This window comes from Peromyscus californicus, unplaced genomic scaffold (assembly GCF_007827085.1).
Source record: "Peromyscus californicus insignis strain IS unplaced genomic scaffold, ASM782708v3 Scaffold_1__1_contigs__length_55948999, whole genome shotgun sequence".
Lineage (NCBI taxonomy): Eukaryota > Metazoa > Chordata > Mammalia > Rodentia > Cricetidae > Peromyscus > Peromyscus californicus.
This window is the reverse complement of record NW_026294492.1, coordinates 34,621,300-34,640,570: the sequence shown is the minus strand read 5'-3', so window position 1 is coordinate 34,640,570 and position 19,271 is coordinate 34,621,300. Positions and strand designations below refer to the sequence as shown.

General features: G+C 39.2%; 1 protein-coding gene and 1 long non-coding RNA gene across 2 annotated transcripts in view; both read left to right on the top strand.

The window, feature by feature from the left end:
• Nucleotides 1-19,271, top strand: part of Lrpprc (leucine rich pentatricopeptide repeat containing) — an 88,713-nt gene that overhangs the window by 31,176 nt on the left and 38,266 nt on the right. Inside the window, exons 15-23 of the mRNA XM_052746451.1 lie at nt 6,755-6,782; nt 8,552-8,600; nt 9,633-9,739; nt 9,952-10,029; nt 10,371-10,415; nt 10,700-10,813; nt 11,748-11,878; nt 12,593-12,678; nt 14,025-14,229. Of these exons, the coding sequence (XP_052602411.1) occupies nt 6,755-6,782; nt 8,552-8,600; nt 9,633-9,739; nt 9,952-10,029; nt 10,371-10,415; nt 10,700-10,813; nt 11,748-11,878; nt 12,593-12,678; nt 14,025-14,229 (843 nt within the window). The remainder of the gene's footprint in view (nt 1-6,754; nt 6,783-8,551; nt 8,601-9,632; nt 9,740-9,951; nt 10,030-10,370; nt 10,416-10,699; nt 10,814-11,747; nt 11,879-12,592; nt 12,679-14,024; nt 14,230-19,271) is intronic.
• LOC128115594 (uncharacterized) lies at nt 1,214-5,362 on the top strand. Its single transcript, XR_008220220.1, has 2 exons — nt 1,214-3,121; nt 3,474-5,362. It is a non-coding gene; the product is annotated as an uncharacterized LOC128115594 (long non-coding RNA).

Sequence of the window (19,271 nt, the reverse complement as noted above, 5' to 3'; positions counted from 1 at the left end):
CTTTGCCTGCCTGCCTATTCCATATTTCACAGGTTACAAGTGCGGTTGACTTGCTTTCTGTAGCTAGAGTTTTCCTGCCTGGCCCAAGGTCAGGACAAATCTCTGTCACCCACCAGTCCCACAGCCGCTCAGACCCAACCAAGTAAACACAGAGACTTATATTGGTTACAAACTGTATGGCCGTGGCAGGCTTCTTGCTAACTGTTCTTACAGCTTAAATTAATCCATTTCTATAAATCTATACCTTGCCACATGGCTCATGGCTTACCGGCATCTTTACATGCTGTTTCTCATCATGGCGGCTGGCAGTGTCTCTGACTCAGCCTTCCACTTCCCAGCTTTATTCTCCTCCTTGTCCCGCCTATACTTCCTGCCTGGCCACTGGCCAATCAGTGATTTATTTATTGACCAATCAGCAACACACTTGCCATACAGACCATCCCACAGCAGCTTTCTTCTGTTCTTGCTGTGCGCATAGATACACAGGTGCTCCTGTTTTGCTAACTACTCTGAGTTGTAGACATCACAGCACTGGATGTTGCAGCATGTATTTTTTTACCCTAAGGTGAAGTATATTGTCACCTGGTTGACATAAGTCCGTGCTCGAACATTCCCGTTTGAAATGATCCAGTGCAATTACTCAGTGTGCAGAGGCACTTGCTGCCAGGCCTGGTTATCTGAGTTTAGTCTCCAGGTCCCACACGGGAGAAGGAGAGAACCCAAGCTGTCCTCTGACTCCCCCTGCCCCCTCGCATTCATGTTCAAAGCTGGGTGTGGTGGCTGCCACTGTACCCCCTATGCTTCTGAGGTGACAGACATATCCCCAAAGCTCATGGGCTGTCCAGCCTAGCCCAGTCAATGAGCTCCGGGTTCAGTGAGAAACCTTATCTCACAAAGTACGCTGGGAAGGTAACTGAAGAAGATTCCTGAAGTGGCCTCTGGCCACTACACACATCTGCGTGTGCACCCATTTGCACTTGCACAAATAAGTGCATACCTACCACGCACACACTTTAAAAACAAAAGATCGCCGGGTGGTGGTGGCGCACGCCTTTAATCCCAGCACTCGGGAGGCAGAGCCAGGCGGATCTCTGTGAGTTCGAGGCCAGCCTGGGCTACCAAGTGAGTTCCAGGAAAGGCGCAAAGCTACACAGAGAAACCCTGTCTCGAAAAACCAAAAAAAAAAAAAAAAAAAAACAAACGAACAAACAAAAAACAAAAGATCAATCTGAAAAAGTGAGATGACTCAGTGGGTAAAAGCACTGGGAATCCTGGTGGCCTGAGTTCAGTCCCTGGAACCAACAAGTCCATAGGAGTTGTTCTTTGACCTCCCCATAATGCCCACCTGCACATCTACACATCTACACAGTGATGTTAGGATGTCAGATGTTTCAGAGCATAGGCTATAGTTGAACAGATAGAACTGCAATAGAACCAGGTTTTTAAGAAGTAACTCATACTGTGTTAATAAATTAATTGTAATGACATTAACGTTGTCCTTGATGAAACTTCAAAGTTATGGATATTTCTTTTGATTTCAGTATTTTTGTCAGTATATATTTCCAAATTCCAGACTTGTGGAAGTACTTGGACCATAAAGCTAAGGCCATCTGATAGGGACAGACTCTTAAAGGGTTCTAGGGCAGTGGACTGAAGTCTCGGAGCTCCTGCTGCAACTGTTTAATGTGTCACTATTAAAGGCTTTGCTATCAGTGGCTTGTGGTAGATACAGTAAAATTTTAGGTTGGAGTAGCATTATCTATAAGAGTATGGGTGTTGTTAGAGGCATTTGTAACTTGGGGTCATTTTTTCCTCTTCCACTTCACCCCAAAACTAACAAAAACTCAAAACTATACGAGAGTAATTACAGTCCTTTACATCAGCATTAATATAGCCAAGTCTTCTATTTGTTGTCAAAGTGAATAGTAGCATATTTTACAATCTCTCAGAACATCCCATATAGGAGTCAAGCCACCTGTTGTGTGTGCTTTTGAGTGTCGTGTTGTATGTGAGCAAATTTAGGATTGTTTTCAGTGACTGGGACGAGACAACATGACTTGACGTTGGCTCATAAGTGGATCAGCCGTGCTCTTGCCAATAGGGTCCTTGTTATCATAGCAAGTACCTTACACTCACTAAACATGAAGGATCATCAGAAGTGACTTAGTCCCCAAAGAAAGTTAATCAGAAACCCAGGAAATTGCACATCTAAGTCACTCTAGATAAGCCCAGAGGAAATTTGGATACACATCTTATTATTATGCAACTTTAATAAAACCTTCTTAGTAGTTATAGTAGGCCCAGGGCCTAAGTGGGCAGTTGTTCCTAGCATGTTTGGGCAGTAAGGTATTTGGCTCAGATTTTCTTAAGTTTCTTCTGTTGTTGTAAAATACCATGACCAAAAGCAACTCTGCCTTTGAGAGAGTTTATTTCAGTCCATTGTGAAGAGATCTCAAGCAGCATCTTGGAGCAGGAAGTGAAGCAGAGATCATGGAGAATGCCATTTACTCACTTGCTTCCCATGATTTGCTCAGGGGTGGTACCACCCACAGTGAGCTGGGCTCTTCCATATCAGTCATCAGTCAAAAAAAAAAAAAGTCCACAGTTTGCCTGTGGGCCAGTCTGATGACATTTTCTCAGTTGTTTCTCAGTTGGGTTTCTTCCTTCTTAGAGGACCCTGTCTTGTGTCAAGTTGTCAAAAATCTAACCAACATACTTTCTTTTTTTTAATATATCATTGTTATTGGGTAGGGGACAGTGCATGTGTAGAGTTCAGAGGAGTTGGCTTTTCTCCTTTCACTGAGTTCTGAGGACCAAACGTGGGTTACCGGCTTGTAAGCCCCTTTTCCTGCTGAGCCCTTTTAGTTGTTCTTGTCTCTGTTTCCTGCCCCTCATGTCAAGTCTTCTGAAGCCCATGTTGGCCGTAAGCTTGCTGTGCAGTTGAGGATGGCCTGGAACTGTGATCCTTCTCCTTCTCAGGTGCACAGCCCTCCCAGTTGATGTGGGCTGCCAGCTGAGATACTTTGCCAGCCCTGTCACATGACCACTTTGAAAAACATCACTTTCTCATATCTTTGGAGAGCAGTGTTCAGTCAGAAGCTCCCGAAATGGTTGTTCACAGGTGCCTATACTGACCATGTCTGCTTCGAGGACACACTTATTTACCCAGCAACATTCTATCTGGACCTTGTTAGACCAGTTAGGGAACAGTAAGTACTTTAAACATGCTGTCTTTTTAAAACAAGAACACCAGAATTGATATGTGTGTGTCTGTATATAGTGTCCCATTTTATAAATTGTTTAATAACATGCGTAGGCAAAGACACTTAAGTTTAAGTCATTTAAGTGGAATACTGCTTCATGACTATTAGGAAATTTTTTTATTATAAATTTTCCTTATATAAAATGTATTTTGTGGCCTCAGAACATAGCTCAGTTGGTAGATTAAAGCATGCATGTTTCCCTGGGTTCAGTCCCCAGCACCGCTGAAATGGAGCAAGATGACCTGTGCCTGTGACCTCAGCACTCTGCAAGTGGAGGCAGGAAAACCAGGAGTTCAGCACAGCCTCAGCGCCATAATGAACTTGGGCTATGGGATCCTGTCTTCAAATAAGGAAATAAACCACGTTTGGAAGTTGAGTTTTCTATCAAATCTAGGATGAAGTTATGTGTAGAATGTGTAAGACATTGCTTTACTTTTTATCAACAATAGAACAAAGTTTTTGTGAACAAGCAGAAAGTGTCCCTTGACTGTATACTTGAAAATACTCCAAAGTGTTGAGCCGTTGCCAGGATGCAGATACGCACTGAAGCCAGCACAGACGTGGTTGGGGAAAGTAGCACGTTTCAGAGATGTTGGAGAACTGGCTAGGTGGCAGGCCAGCATTTCTTACAGAAGAGCTCTGTGGTGAAGAGGGGTTTTCTGACTTGTTGGCAGCAATCTGAACTTGGCAGTTAAAAGTCTGTGTTGTTAGGGATAGCTGCCTGCCATATGTTGAAAGGAAAGATAAGGTTTTGGAACTTAAAGCATTTAAGACGAACATTAGTCCCACTGGAGAGTCTTCAAGTTAATGCCAGATCTTCAAGTCCTTTGTGTAAAACGTTGGTGTCGGTGATATCTTGACCTCACCAGAACTGAGAGATGGAATGAGATGTTTGCTCCTAACTACTTCCTAATTGCTATAAAAAATGAAATAATGTGCCTCACTGCTACTCCTCTTGGCCATGAGAAAGTCTGTGTCTGTTCTAGCTCCCTTTCTGTTTTTACCATACAAACTCCCCCGAAGGAGGAACTGGTGGACAGCTGTGAGCAGCGCTGGCTGGAACCCAGAGCAGCATGTCATTGTCACCCAGCCATTTCTGACTCCTTAACTCCAGTAACAGAAGCAAAGTCCATTTCCCCTCTAGAAGAAGCTTGCTTAAAACCTGCAGTCAGTCCTCAACAGAAATGGTGCCAGTGTTTTTCAAACCCAAATTCTACCTTCTCAGAAACTTATTTTCTCTGTAGACAGAAAAGAAGCAAGAATTATTTGTTAATTTATTATACAGCGAGCATGCCAAGGTTCATACATAGCCATCTTATCTGGGTTCAGAATGAGTCCAGTGTTTTATTAGTTGTGAGGACTTGGGAAATTTCTATTGTACTTGTTAATGTGAGTTGTATACATTGTTATACATTCAGAGGAGTATCTCAAAATTGAATCACCATATAAAACAAACACACACCTGTCCCCTACAGAATGTCCATGGTTCTGTAAGTTCCTCTACATATCCTTCCTCATTTCCATGTCTTCCTGAAGCTCCCTGCTGTCCTGACATTGATGGAAGCCCTTCCCCTGAGTTTCTCTATCATTGTGCCATTTTATATATTCTCAACAATATGTACTTAATTTTGAACGACTAAACAGAAGCCTGGTCATATGGAGAAAGCAATAGTCTCCCTGGAGACTCATGTGAACAGTCTCTGGGCAGGTCAGGTTTCTGCTTTTCTAAAAGCCTATAAATGCCTCTTCCAGGGAAGTCATTGGGAAGGTCAGAGGTTAATCCTGAGACGCATAGGGATCAGTATATTTGGGGAACCTGTGACTAAATATAGGCTCACTATGGCCTCCCTCCTACATTTAAGAAAATGCTTCACTACATGGCCAAGGGTCGTAGGCTCTGCCAGCCAAAGCCCAAGGCTCAAACCAAGGCAGAGGCCTCAGCTCCAGCTCAGGCTCCCAAAGGTGCCCAGGCCCCTGTGAAGGCCCCATAGAAAAGGTTTCTGTCTGCCAGACAGATGGACTGGTGTGACACACCTACACACTATATGCAGATGATCAGGACCCCATGCTGTTTTTACAAATAAACTTGAGGCAGGATCTGTTAAAAAAAAAAAAAAAAAAAAAGAAAATGCTTCAACTTCAAGTGCAGGGCATGGAGAGGTAAGGAAGTGTTACACCAGTTCATGATCGACGAATAATTAGATGCATCAATACCTTACGCTAAAATGATGTATAGGTGCCTAGTGCTGGTGGCCTGTGGTGTAGACCCATTATGTGCCCTGCACAGTGGTCTTCCCTCCCCCGGATGACCTTCATCCTGGAGGTTCTCTCTGTTTGTCCACGTTGGATCACTGCAGCCACACCCGATGTTTTTTTTCTTTATTCGTGTTTAGTAGAGGCTATCCTTTAGTACCTTCCTGCAAAGCAGACATTGTTAACACTGTAAAATGACCACAGAAGCACTGTCTTCTTCTCTTTGAACTGGATATGTACTGCTCTGGACACTTGAGAACAAAGCTCAGCAGTTGTGAGAAGCCAGCACTCATTGGTTGACCTGCTTTGAAAATTGTGTTTCATTTAAATAGGCCATATTTGATTCTTGTTTTTTTCTTTCTTTCATTGAATTGTTTTCAGATTTTATAATACAGAGAATCCATATATATTATACTCCAGCATTTAGTATTTTGTCTTGTCATTTTTACTGCCTCTACATGTGTTTGTGTGTATGAGAAATAGATCTATATGAGATGGACATTTTCAGAGTTCTTAGAGCTTAATTAGCACTATGACCCTCTACCATTCCATATTTCAGCATGTAATCAAAAAGGACAATCTTATGTAACCTCAGCACAGTTAACAAATTTAGGAAGTTAAACATTGCTGGGCTATTTTTAGCTAACATAGTTTATGTCCTTTTCCATATTTCATATTTCATCCCCTTTTGTACAAAGTCCAGTTCAGGGATAGCTGTTAGTTGCCCTCTATTTTCAATTTTCTCTATTCTGGAATAACTTTGTCTGTTACGACACTAGCAGTTTTTACAGATTGTACTTCATAGCAGTCAGTGGTTCCCCCGTTAAGCTTCTGGGTGTGTTGCCCTGCTAGATTGCCTTTTCAGAGAGTTACGTCCACAAGCATAGATATCCATTAGTACCCCAGGAGTGATATTAGTCTTGATCACTCAGTCAAAGTAGTTGCTGTTTTCCCCTTTGCAAGTAAGTCAGATACTTGGGGTACATGCAAATAAACCTTCCTTTCAGACTTGGACCCCAACATGTAGAGGTGGCTTTTTAATGGTTCCTTCCTATCCAAACCAAAGTTTATTTTGAAAATTTTAAAATTTCTTTCCTTGAATAATTCAATTTGATATTTATTTACTTGTTAAAGCAGTGATTTTTTACATGTTACATAATATAATTACTGATATATTTTGATTTAAAATACTTTTTGAACCTCTGAGCTTATTTTTAATCCTTTGCTGCCCTCTGCAGGTCTATGGATGTAGATCTTTGGAGCAAGGTAAGTATTCCTAATACTGCAAACCATAATGTGATGCGTGAAAAGCCATCAAGAGCAAGTTTTAATAGCTTCACACATTTCTGATATATTACTACAAACTAATGGATTAAAAGTCTTGATATTGGTAGTTTTAAAACAGCAGGAAAAATGTTATTCAAGTAGTCTTTGACTTAATCTTAAATTCTTACTAAGATTTTCATCTTTCAAAACAAAACTTCTAAAATTATTGTGGTGGCATTTGAATGTACAGGCTTAATAATTTTTTGTGTGGTGCTTCACATTTCCTGAGTGAGTGTTCATTCACTGAGCTCATCTCTAACCCCATTTTCTGGATTCATCCATGGGTATCTGTTTATATGTATTCCTATATGTAATGGTACGTAGACCAACCCACCGCCTTTGAAAGAGGTCAGCTGGTTTGTGTGCCAGAACAGTTCATGATTTCTTGAAGAATTTCAGCCCAAGAAGATCAGAATACAAACTCAAATTCACAGTTTAAATTTATTGTGTTTTATATGTTTGGTTCCAAGGTTGAACACAAGGCCTTACATACGCTAGGCAAATCAGGCCCAAGTATTTTTTTTTTTTAATGTAGTTTGAATCAGTTCTCTATCTAGTTTTACTACAGCTGCCATTCAGACTTTATACTTAATTTAGTATATAGTTGGGTTGTATGTAGAAACAGTTCATTGATCAAGGAGACTTCATTGGTTTATTTATTAAATGGGTGTTCAAATTTGTTACTAAATACTACGCCTGTCTCACACCTTTGTGCAGCTCAGTTTCTGTAGAATTTACTAGTAGTCTTTGTGTGTGTTGCTTAATAGACAGCCTGTAGAAGGCTGCTTTTCTTTTGTATCTTACCTACCCTTTGGATTGCCATTAAGTGAAGCATTTCATGGTGGCATAGGATCAGTTTTGTCCACTTTTCCGTCTCAACCAACAGATGATACAAGTAACTGAAGTTTGGCTTTTATTAACACTAATTATGTATGCCAGGATAAGCTCAGCTGTAGACTTCACATGCTAGTCCTGACCCTTATCGTTTTGGACAACTACTGTATGCTTCTGCTGTCTTCAGCCTGAAGATTTGTAGGTTCAAATAGGGTTACAAGTCAGTACCATAGGTCTATATTAATTTTGATTATAAAGTGTATTCTTGGATTTTTTAAGTTAAAAATTGGTCATAGCATTAATGCTGAAAAATTAATTTGTGTATGGTTTTAGTGTTTGTGAATTTAATTGATAAGAATCTGAATTCAAACACATTTGAGTCTTTGACTCATATTTTAAACTCATTAAGTGAATGAAAAAAATGTCACTGAGAAATAAAAAGTACATATTATTTTCTGGTCCAGCACATTTTACTTACTATTTCCCTGGTATTTCATTCAAAAGGGGGACACTTGATCCAGTTTGAGTGGACTATAAACACTAATGAGAAATAATGCTTTACAGTCCTGGGAGATTTTCTGGTTAGCAGAATAACTTTTGAGTATTTAAATTCAAATTTAAACATCACTTTAGCGCCTTTCTTTGTGATGTTTCATAAAATACTGCAGTTTTCCTTCGTGTGTTTTTTTGTTGTTTTTAGAAGACAAACCTATTATTTAAAAGCCAAATGATCTCTGTGGTGGGGTGGGTGGGATTACTGTGACACAGAATAATGCCTCATTGGGGCTGTACAGACTTTTATTATTTCAAGAATTCAGTCTCATATTGTATTTGTTTTTATTTGCTCCTCTTGCTGCAATTTTCCGTCTTACCAGATAACAGAACTGTTGTACAAGAGTGGACGTTACTGCCGAGAGCCTCCAGGTAGCGTTTCTATTTAGATGACTGTAACTTACCCACAAACCCATTCTTCTGTCTAATGATGGGCTAGAAGGATGATGGCAGTAAACACTCTTGATTTTGAAAGTGAAATCTGAAAACACTTAATTCTAATGATCTGTATCAATGCCTACATTTTGAGATCTCTAAGGTCTATGATTTTATTATTTTTTTAAAAGACAAAATGTGGAGCCTTTGAGGTATACAGCAGTGTTCCTGATAGCATCTGTGGAGATAGGTCTAGAAGCCAGTGAGTCTCAGTGTCTGTATGATTTCAGCTTTTTGCAGGTGTAGTTAACTTTATACATAAAGTAGGAAAAAGTCTTGGATTTTTCACTTAAATATTAACTTATTATCTAAAAGATATAATTCAGGCATTTAATGAAGTCAGGACTGTATAGTTTTCTATAAGAAAGTACCCTTCTTGAAAGTTCAAACCTCCTCTTCTAGGCATTAACACATGGCCCTATGAATTTTATGCTTGAATGCATAAGAAAATTACTGTTGTTACAAAACATCTTTGTTAATCTTGGTTTTTCATTGGCTAATAGGCAGGTCTCCGTGGGATTACTGTATCTGCTCATTAACAGTATTTTAACTTTCTATGCTCAGTATTTATCAATCATTTCTAATTTTCAAAATATTGTCCACAAAAATTAGTACAGAAATATGTGAAGACATTTCTTTACACTCACTACCTGTGCTTTGGACAGGAGAGGGGTGAAGCCTTGGGCAGGGCCGCTTCTGTCACAGAGTGGTGGAGAAAATAGATTGAAGTAAGACTCTGTACTGCAAAGCTGTCACTCGGGCTGAAAATAATTAATATTCCTTTCACTCACCAGTTAGATATGTGCTCCCAAACCACATAATCTCTATGCCTCAGTGATCATTGTTGCCATTTCAGAGCCTCTCATCAGGGTGACATCTCACACCAAAATGATTTCTTATAAATTAATCTTGATAACATGACAGTCGCAGTAATTTTAGTAGAATGCTTTCTCTTGTTTTTTTCCACAGAAGCTGTTGGCTATTTTCTGTATAACTTGATTGACAGCATGGGTGACTCAGAGGTACAGGCCAAGGAGGAGCATTTGAGACAATACTTCCATCAGCTGAAGGAGATGGTACCATTTCATTTTTGCTATATAATGCCTGTCCTGCCTGACATGTATCTATTAGATTTGAAATTGCTGCTTTTAAGTACAACCAGACCACTTCTCAATGACATGCAGGAGTTAGAGACTTAAATTATGTCTGAGATAATTTCTCTTAGACAAATTTCAGTTTGGTTGTCTAAACTCAGGGTTTTCTTTACCTCTCCCTTTCCTTCTCACAGAATGTTAAAGTTCCTGAAAATATCTACAGAGGCATTCGTAATTTGCTGGATAACTACCACGTTCCTGAATTGATTAAGGTGTGTGAGTGTAAGCAACCAACTTTATTAAATGCTTCATCTATATGTAGAGGCTTGTTAAAATCTCATTTAAATTTAATTTGGAGGGACACAATTTTTTTTGTCCCAATAATAATAAAAATAAAGCTTTTATTGATTGTTAGTAGAAACTGTTTACATATTAAAGGGAACATCTAAAACATTAATTATAATGGTTAATGCAGTATGAATAGAATTTCTGCAGAATTTTAGAAAGATAGCATTAAAATGAGGCGAGGCTTGCAAAATTTGCCTTTGACATTCACTAACATTTTTTTCCCCTGTGTTTTCTAATTCTGTACTAATTTAAATCCCAATTTTAGGATGTTAAGGTGCTGGTTGACAAAGAGAAGGTAGATTCTCGAAAAGTAAGTAGTGTTTTATTTTGTTTTTTAAACTACATCTAATAAGAATTTCAAATAATATCCCTGTAAAATCATCTTGTATACCTCTGAGTTTTAAAACTATAAACAGGTCTAGGATATTAGCATAAAATCTTGGGAATCGTAAACCCCTGGAGTCCACTCCATCCACAGACCCCAAAATTAATATCCCTTGCAGTATTTATGACAGTTAAGAAAGCCAGCTTAGAGGGAAAAAATGACTAGGGTTGTATTTTCTTTTCATAGTAAACTTTTGTTTTTCCCTGTAGACTTCCCAGCTGACCTCATCTGATTTGGAATCAACACTTGAAAACCTAAAAGCTAAAAATCAGCCTCTAGGAGACGTCCTGAAGCAGCTCCTCCTGCTGCTCTGCTCGGAAGAGGTACCATTACCAGTGCTTTCTTTCACATGTGCCCTTAGGGGGGAAGATTCTACAAAGAATTCTACCACAGAAGTAAAACGCAATATCATGTTTATGATTTTTACACTTTATTGGTATGTGTCATACTTGAGAACAATGCAATTAAATGGAAGGTTAACTAATTTCGGCGACACCTTGAATGGCATGTTTTCGGGTTGCTGTAGTTTGTTTATGATAATCTACAAAGTGAATGATAGTAACAGCCGTGATAGGTTTATCATACATGCCAAATGTCCTTTCAAGCCATGGCTCCGGTCTCTCATATCCAGATTGTCAAGCAACTGATACATGCAGTAGTCATTTGCAAGTCAAATAGCATGAGGTTGTTAATGCAGGGATTGAAATTCCATTTTCCTGCTAGGAAAAAGCTTTCTGAGATAAAGGGTCTCTTGCCTTCTGCAGCAGGCATGCAGCTGTACTTTGTGTTCCTGGTAGGGTATCTGCAGTTGCTAGGGTAGTCTCGGGTTCAGTACTATTATTCATATGCCTGTGATTTTAGGAGGAAAATACTGTGACTAACTTGGAGATGACATTGTGGCTCTGTTACATTCTAAAACAGATTTTGTCACATTCCTTGTATACTGAACTATTCTGAGGAACTTTTCAATTATGTGTATTTCCAAATCTGGAAATTAGACTGCTAGAGAAGACTTGGGAAATATTATAATATTCTAATTTTTAAATACAAGCACGAAAACTTTTAAGCCCTGCATATTTATAACTGGCTTGCATACATACGTATACACACACACACCTTGGGCAGGGTTATGGGTGTGAAACCATTTATTTTTAAAGTCCTGTTAGCTTTTCCTAAACTCTGAATACCACAACAAAAGCCATGATATTTTTACCTTTATATTATTTTCTTCTTTTTCACTAAATCCTTTTATTTTAGAATATGCAAAAAGCCCTTGAAGTGAAAGCAAAGTACGAGTCCGACATGGTTCTTGGTGGCTATGCAGCTTTAATAAATGTGTGCTGTCGACATGATAATGCAGAAGATGCATTGAACTTGAAACAGGAATTGTAAGTACCCTGGCACTGAACAAGTCAGCCGGTGTCTGAAGTGCCCCTGATGGGTTGACTGTTAGTGACTTACATCACTTTTTACAATTCTTTTGTTGTCAGTGGTTTTTTGTTTGCTTGTTTTTGTTTTTTTTAATTTTGTGCTAGAAAGTTTCTTTAGTTAATTATGTCCTTCTTTCTTTGGGGTGTCGCTTCCGTTCAGTTAAACCTTCTAGGTCTCCAAGCCAAGGAGTGGTGATGGTGACTTCTTACCAGCCGTAATGGTTCCCTTTCTATATCATGTACACAAAATTTTGTCGGTTCTCACGAATCTTTCGCTGTCCTTACTGAAAGGTTTATAATATGGAAACAAGTCCTTTTAGGTCCTTGTGTGTTTGCAGTGAAAGCTAGTGTCGTGTAGAGGGCTGTGAAGGCAAAGTGTGTCTTCATCTGTGTTTTCCTGTGCGGTGAGGCAGGGTGTGTGTATGAGTGAGTGAGTGAGTGAGTGTGTGTGTGTGTGTGTGTGTGTGTGTGTGTGTGTGTGTGTGTGTGTGTTTCTGCGTTTTCACTTCTGCAATTAACTGTGGATTGAAACATGGTTTCAATCACGTTATGTATCAAGGCCAGTATCGTAACAATTCAGACTGTTTGATTAGCTTTTGGAAAGTAGTAAAATGAATATGACTATCCTTTTTTTAGTTAATTGACTTAATATAACTGTGGTTTATTTTATAGTGACCGCTTAGATCCTTCTGCTGTTCTTGACACTGCCAAGTATCTAGGCCTTGTAAAAGTGTTGGCAAAGCATGGCAAGCTCCAAGGTAAGCCCCCGGACATAGAGGAAAGATGTGATGCCAGTCCTTGCCACTGGAATAACACGTGAATTGATATTAATGGTATATCATGTCCTACAAAGAGCTTGAACACTTTGCATACAAATTTGCATGTGAATCCGACCAGAGCTGCATGGACAGTGTAGGCCATTAGTTTTAATGGATTGGCAAGCTTGTCATTTACATTTGCACAGCTCAGTGCCTTTTGCATTTCTGCAGCTAGTTTTTATTAGCATTGCTGTTTGGATGGAGTTTGAAGATCATGACTTATGGCACAATTTGCTTATATGCCTGCACTAATGGCTTTGTTTTTGCTTAAAGAGATCTGAAGGCTGAACATAAAACCTGTAAACATAACCTGGTAGATAAGAATCTGAACTGTGCAGTTTTGTCTTAACCCTTAATAACATTAACAAAATATATATTTTAGTTGAAAAAGCAAATTTGATTACATGGATGATTTGCATGCTCTAATTTCCTCGTTGAAAAATTGCTAAGCCTAATAATAATGATGAGTTGCACTTGATAATCCAGTCTTCCTATTGCAGGTTCTTGGTGTGCCTACCAGCTTTGTATTGGAACTTCCTCCTTACATTTCCTCTCTTCGATTTTTGGAAGAAATGGAAGGGGAAATTACTTGATTTGAATATTGACATTTTTCCTAGGAAGCCTTTCTAACTCAAATTAGCCTGCTTTTTAAAAAAATCACTTTTTGTAAAGTGGTCAAAACATTTTGTCTGTAATAATTAAGAACAAACATTATAAAAATGCACTTATTCCATATCCTAAAATGTTTGTTTCTGCCTTCCTAATGAAGCTTAATGAATCTAATGTATTAACATGCAGTCTTTTGGAAAGCTTTCATTGGCTCTGCTTGGCTAATTAGTATCGACATAGCAAACAGGCCCTATCGGTATCAGACCATTAGTCTGGCTGTATATACAGTGTAAACACATCTTTATTATCTGGCCTCCTGACAAGCCATCTGCTGAAGAAACAATGGTGTGATTTAGCAGATGTTAGCTCTGAACGATAAAAGCATCCATTTAGGAGGATCTTACAGCTACAGGGCAGACCATGCAGGGCTATGTGGTGCAGAGTGGGCACACGGTCCCTATCTGTAATTTGTAGTCAAAGTTGCAGGGAAATGATAAAACCATGCTATTGTGGATTTATAATTGTAGTCTCGTTTAGAAATGCAAGTAGTAATTAACTTGAAATCGGCATTATACACTAGAATTTACATTCCTGCCGGGCTTGAAATGCTGTTTTAATAGCAGTTTGTTTTCCCTACATGAAATTACCTAAGGGTCTTTTGTGTTACTTCATTGTAGATGCGATTAACATTCTAAAGGAGATGAAAGAGAAGGGTGTTGTTATCAAAGATGCAACAGTGTCCTTTTTCCACATCCTAAATGGCGCAGCTTTAAGAGGTGAAATTGAAACAGTAAAACAGTTGCATGAAGCCATCGTGACTCTTGGGTTAGCACAGCCGTCCACCAGCATAAGCGTCCCATTGGTCACTGTGCACCTGGAAAAGTAAGTTCATTGAAGTGGGGATGTCGGATGTTGGAACTGCAAGAATGAGCCTCATCGTTTTGGGATTATGCTCTGCAAGTACTCTGGTGACTTGGAATCCTTGAGAGTCTTTTGCTGGTGAATAAGTGCACCAGGGTAACCCTTCAGACACCAGCAGCCTGTGGCTGTGTGTTACTTGTTAGTAGAGGTCTCTGGTGACTGTTTTTTAAGGAGCGTGTAATGGTATTACATTAAATTGTATCTGTGGTTGGGTGTGGTGGCAGACACCTATAATCCCAACACTCTGGAGGTTGAGGCTGGAGGCTTATAGCAAGTTGAGACCAGTCTGGGTTACATAGTCAGTTCTTAGGCAATCCTTAGTTACAGAGCAACACCCAAAATCCAAAACCTAAAAACAAATCAGGCACAGTGGCGCACGCCTTTAGTCACAGTACATAGGAGGCAGAGGATGGCATATTTCTGTGAGTTCTCAGCCAGCCTGGCCTACTCATTGAGAACCCAGTGTCTAAAGAAATAAATACAGCCGGGCGGTGGTGGCGCACGCCTTTAATCCCAGCACTCGGGAGGCAGAGCCAGGCGGATCTCTGTGAGTTCGAGGCCAGCCTGGGCTACCAAGTGAGTTCCAGGAAAGGCGCAAAGCTACACAGAGAAACCCTGTCTCGAAAAACCAAAAAAAAAACCAAAAAAAAAAAAAAAAAAAAAAAAAAAAAAGAAATAAATACATAAATATAATGTTTCCTCCAAGTTTATGTCTAGTAAGTGCTGGTTATTAATGAATATAAGAAACAAGGATCCTCTGGATTTTCTTCTTATGCCCCATGACTATTATCCAGGTCATAAACAGACCTCTCCTAGTGTTCCTATTTGATATTCAACCACATGTACCAATGCAGTTGTTATTCTATTTGAGAAGTGTTTCTCTTTATGGGAAAATCAGTTTTGTTGGTAAGGCAAGATTTTCTGAGGTTGGCCTTTTCCCTTTGCAATGCCCTCGTTGGTGCCCAGTTTAAGGCATTATTTGTAGAGTAAGTCATAAATCGGTGCTTTTTAAGGAGGGAGAATTCTCGTGAGATGGATTAAGCACTCCTTGCTTCTTTTTATTTTAGATTTTACCTGTTTGTCCTCTAGTCCCTGGATTAATGTAGTTTGTAGTGTACGTCTCTTGTGACTAGGAGTTCCTGATTTTCCTGTGGGCTGACTTTATAGTTTAAAATAGATGGTTCTCATTGTTTTTCATAATTTCTGGTAGTTTTAGTTTTATTTGGTAGTATAGTGACTGTATATATGAATGATAGTGTTGGATTTAAAATATAAAATTGGAAGTATCTCTTCTAACTAGCTTTCTGTTAGGAAATGTGTATTTGTCATTTGGATGTACACATACCCAAAATAATTGCTTGGCCATTCAATCATAAACAGCTACCAAGTTAGATGAATGTACAAATCTTCACCTTCACAATCGCAGCATTCCATTCTTTTCCAGAAGTAGTGATTCAAACAATTGCTGTGTACTGAGTTCTCATACTCACAGCCAACTTTAAATAGAAATCCTATAATTAATATGCTTCCTAGTGGAGTTTTTTGATTGTTTAAAAGGCCCATCTCTGCAAATTGCATGTGGAACTCTCCCCGGGGATTTGAAAGAAATGGGCCCAGCGCCCAGAAGAATGAGGCCCTCCTACACTACTGGGCAAAACCAAATAACTAACAAAGAAAACGAGGTCATGGCAGAGGAGTGTCTTACAAATAGGAGTACTTTGAAGACAGAGACGTGAGAAGTTTCCAAAAGAGGTCTGCAGATGGGGCTCGTGAACCAGGCGAAGTGGACAGAGCGTGAGCTGTGCTAACCTGGAGCAGGCTCTGTCTTTCTGGTTGTTAGAACAGCAGATGCTTGTCTCCCGTCACATTTGCTGTCCTCGCTGTCTGGGCTGCGGACGTGGTGCACTGGACGCAGACACGTAGAGAAGGTAGTCCCTTCTCTTCTGTTTGTTTTTGTAGTGTCTGCTCCTTTGTTGTTCTGTCTCTCCAGAGACAGCCTCCATGACAAGGTCTTTATGTTTGATCTGTCATACTAAAAACACGTTGACTGCCCTAGATTCATGGGAAGAGTAAAACTGAAACAAAGGAAACTTCATATCTATAAAAATAAAATAAAACAAAACCACTCCTCTAGTAGCATTTCATTAGTAAAAACTGAGATAAAATATTAACTTTGAAACTTGTATTCAATTATATTTTTTCTGATAGAAGATAGCTAATTAATTCAGAATCATGACAAGTACCAAGATTAACTACACAAGGCCACCCAAATGGCCACAAGGATTTGATGTGATTTAATAACATTGACTTTTCAGTAATACCACATAATCGACTCCAGCAGGTTATGAGCTCATCTGCGAAATGAGCCTTACTTATTTATTTAAACTTGGGATAAAATTATGAAAACAGTTTCAGAACACCAATTTAAGGCTCTCCATGATTTCATTTATTTTCGGCATGTCCCCGCAAAAGACTCTAAAGAGGCTATCATTTTCACATTACAGTTGTAGAGCAAGGCTTTAAGATTCTGTCGGCTTTCATTTTGAACTGACTTTTCAACATTTGGATAAAACAGGAAATAATAGCTTATGTTACATGTATACTGTAAAATTGTTTTGTGGGTTTGGAAATAATGCATTTTGTTTATATGCATTTGATAAGGGAAAGCAAGATCGTCATAGGTTTACATAATTATAAAGAGTTTGGTAAATAACCTGCTTTTATACTATCCATGTGATAATATTTAACATTGAACAGCGAAGAGAGTTGAATGTTTGTGTGCTTCCTGTTGTTACAGTCTTTAAGCCCTTTATTTACATGCAGTCCATTTGAATGTTCTGTTAAGTATTTTGTTTTGCTGTAAATTGTGTGTATTTGATTCAACTCCTTATTGATTGGGGAGATGACAGAGGTCCTCTGTTACTCAAGCAGAAAGGACTTGTTCAAAATGAGGTAAGAGAGCTTTGAGTAGTCTTCACACCACACTAAAGGAAACAAACTCAAAATGTGATGCCGTTTCAGACTCACAGGTCTCCTTAGATCCATTTGGTTTGTCGCGTGTGGAAAGTATCCGAGGCTGCTTAACTGGATTATAATAAGTACAGATGATCAAAGTGCTCTAATTTCTGCTTTCCATTAAGGAGTTTTTGTGTGTGCTGATTTGTGCTTTAATCTATGCACGGATATTGTTCATTTCTCTTTCCAGAACTGTTGCTAAATTAATGTTGAGTTCTTCATAAATGTCCTAATTTCCTTAAGGTGAACTGGTAGAAATTTAAATTTGAAACAGTGTAGCCTAGCTACATATATGTCACATAAATGGGAGGCACACTTGTAAAATGCTGGTTATTCTGGGGTAAACACTCCCCTTCAATTTGAGTGTCTTCATTTGTACTGGATACTTTTATTAGATGTGGGCATGCTTGCCTTCCAGAGTAAAACTCTTTATATGTTGAAAGGAAATTAAGGAGGTTTGGCTCTTTTACTCCATTATTGCAATTAAGAATTTAGCATCATCAGTGCCAAAGGACAAAAAGTGTTTCATTTGCCCTAGGGGGACAGGACAGTGATAAGATGATTTTTCGTCAAGGATCATTGGGTCGTAATTAAGTTACATTCATGGCTATTGCTTTTTGAAGGATGATTGGTAAATGACAGGCTTCATGTGCTTCTTACGGACAGTGTGCAGGAAGGGTTTTTTCTGCCTCTGTCAGAAAATCCTGTTGAGCCTGATAATGTAAATGTGGCATTTTACTCTGAACAAAAGAGCAGGGAAATGAGCTATCTTGTCTAATCATTCAGTTGTTTAACACCGACTTCCAGTTTAGACTCAATTGGCTGGAAAGCACTTGACATGTGAAGTTAGTGCTGCTCCGAGCGAGCGCATGTTTGAGTAAATTTTCAAGTAAGTGACAGCTAAATTGTACCTAGGGAAATTACAAAGCCTTCAACACAGTTAATTTTTGGGGAGGATTAGTTGTAATTGCAACACCAGTCTCCTTGAAGATTTCTCATGTATAGATGATGAACGGGGGAAAAACAAAAAGGAAAACCCTTTGGCTCTTTGAAGGTGCTGGTCCTCTGGACAGAGCAGCATTTGTGAAGCAACGGTTCTTCCTGGACCATTTCACCCCGTTCTAAACATAGTTTTTATTTGTTTCTTTTTTAAATGCTGCCCACCTTCACCTCCATCTACTTCTCTCTGGCGATTTCAGATTTGAGGGCTGTTCAATTAAGTCCTTCAGTAAATTGCTACTTCACTACTACTTTATGCATAATGTTGAAGTACTTTATTCCAATTAGAAGCTAATAGTTGTCATATTTTTTGTTGCTTAAATTTTGTATCCACCTTGGATTCGAAAGTCATTTCCTACAGATGTGTGAAGAGACTAAGTCCAAAGCTACAGATGTGAATAGACAGTTGTCACAGGTCTTCTAGCTGTAGAAGTTCAGCGTTGTGGGGAGCACATGTATGACAACATGTCTGAAGGGCTGTCAGTCAGGAGAATCTGTCTCCTGGTACCTCCCGGTCTCGTTTCTGGCCGGGCAAGTGCTTCTGTGAACGTGTGTCAGCCAGCTTGTGGCCGAGCCCGCCTGTGTTCTTCTGTCGGTGATTCCTGTGAAAGACTGCAGTCCTGGGCAACCTTAGATTTGCCGTGTGGGCAAGCATCCAGTGCTGTTTCAGTGCTGTGCACGCGTGCACATGTGTAGTTTATATGTAGAGTCGTATTTCCCATAGAATTGAAGTAGACTCTAAAATGAATATTGAACGGGCCACTCTGATTAATAAACGCAGTTCTTTTTTAAGTTGTCAAATTTCTTACTAGACGTGTACTCTATAGGAATGTATAAGTGCCCTTAATCATCTTTTCTCTACTTTTGGCTTTATTTCACATGATTTGGTAACACCTGTAAGTTTATATTAGTCAAAATACTAGTTTTCAAAATTGACTGCTTTTTATTAACATATAGTTTTAGTTGTGGGAATTTTTTTTTTTTTTTTT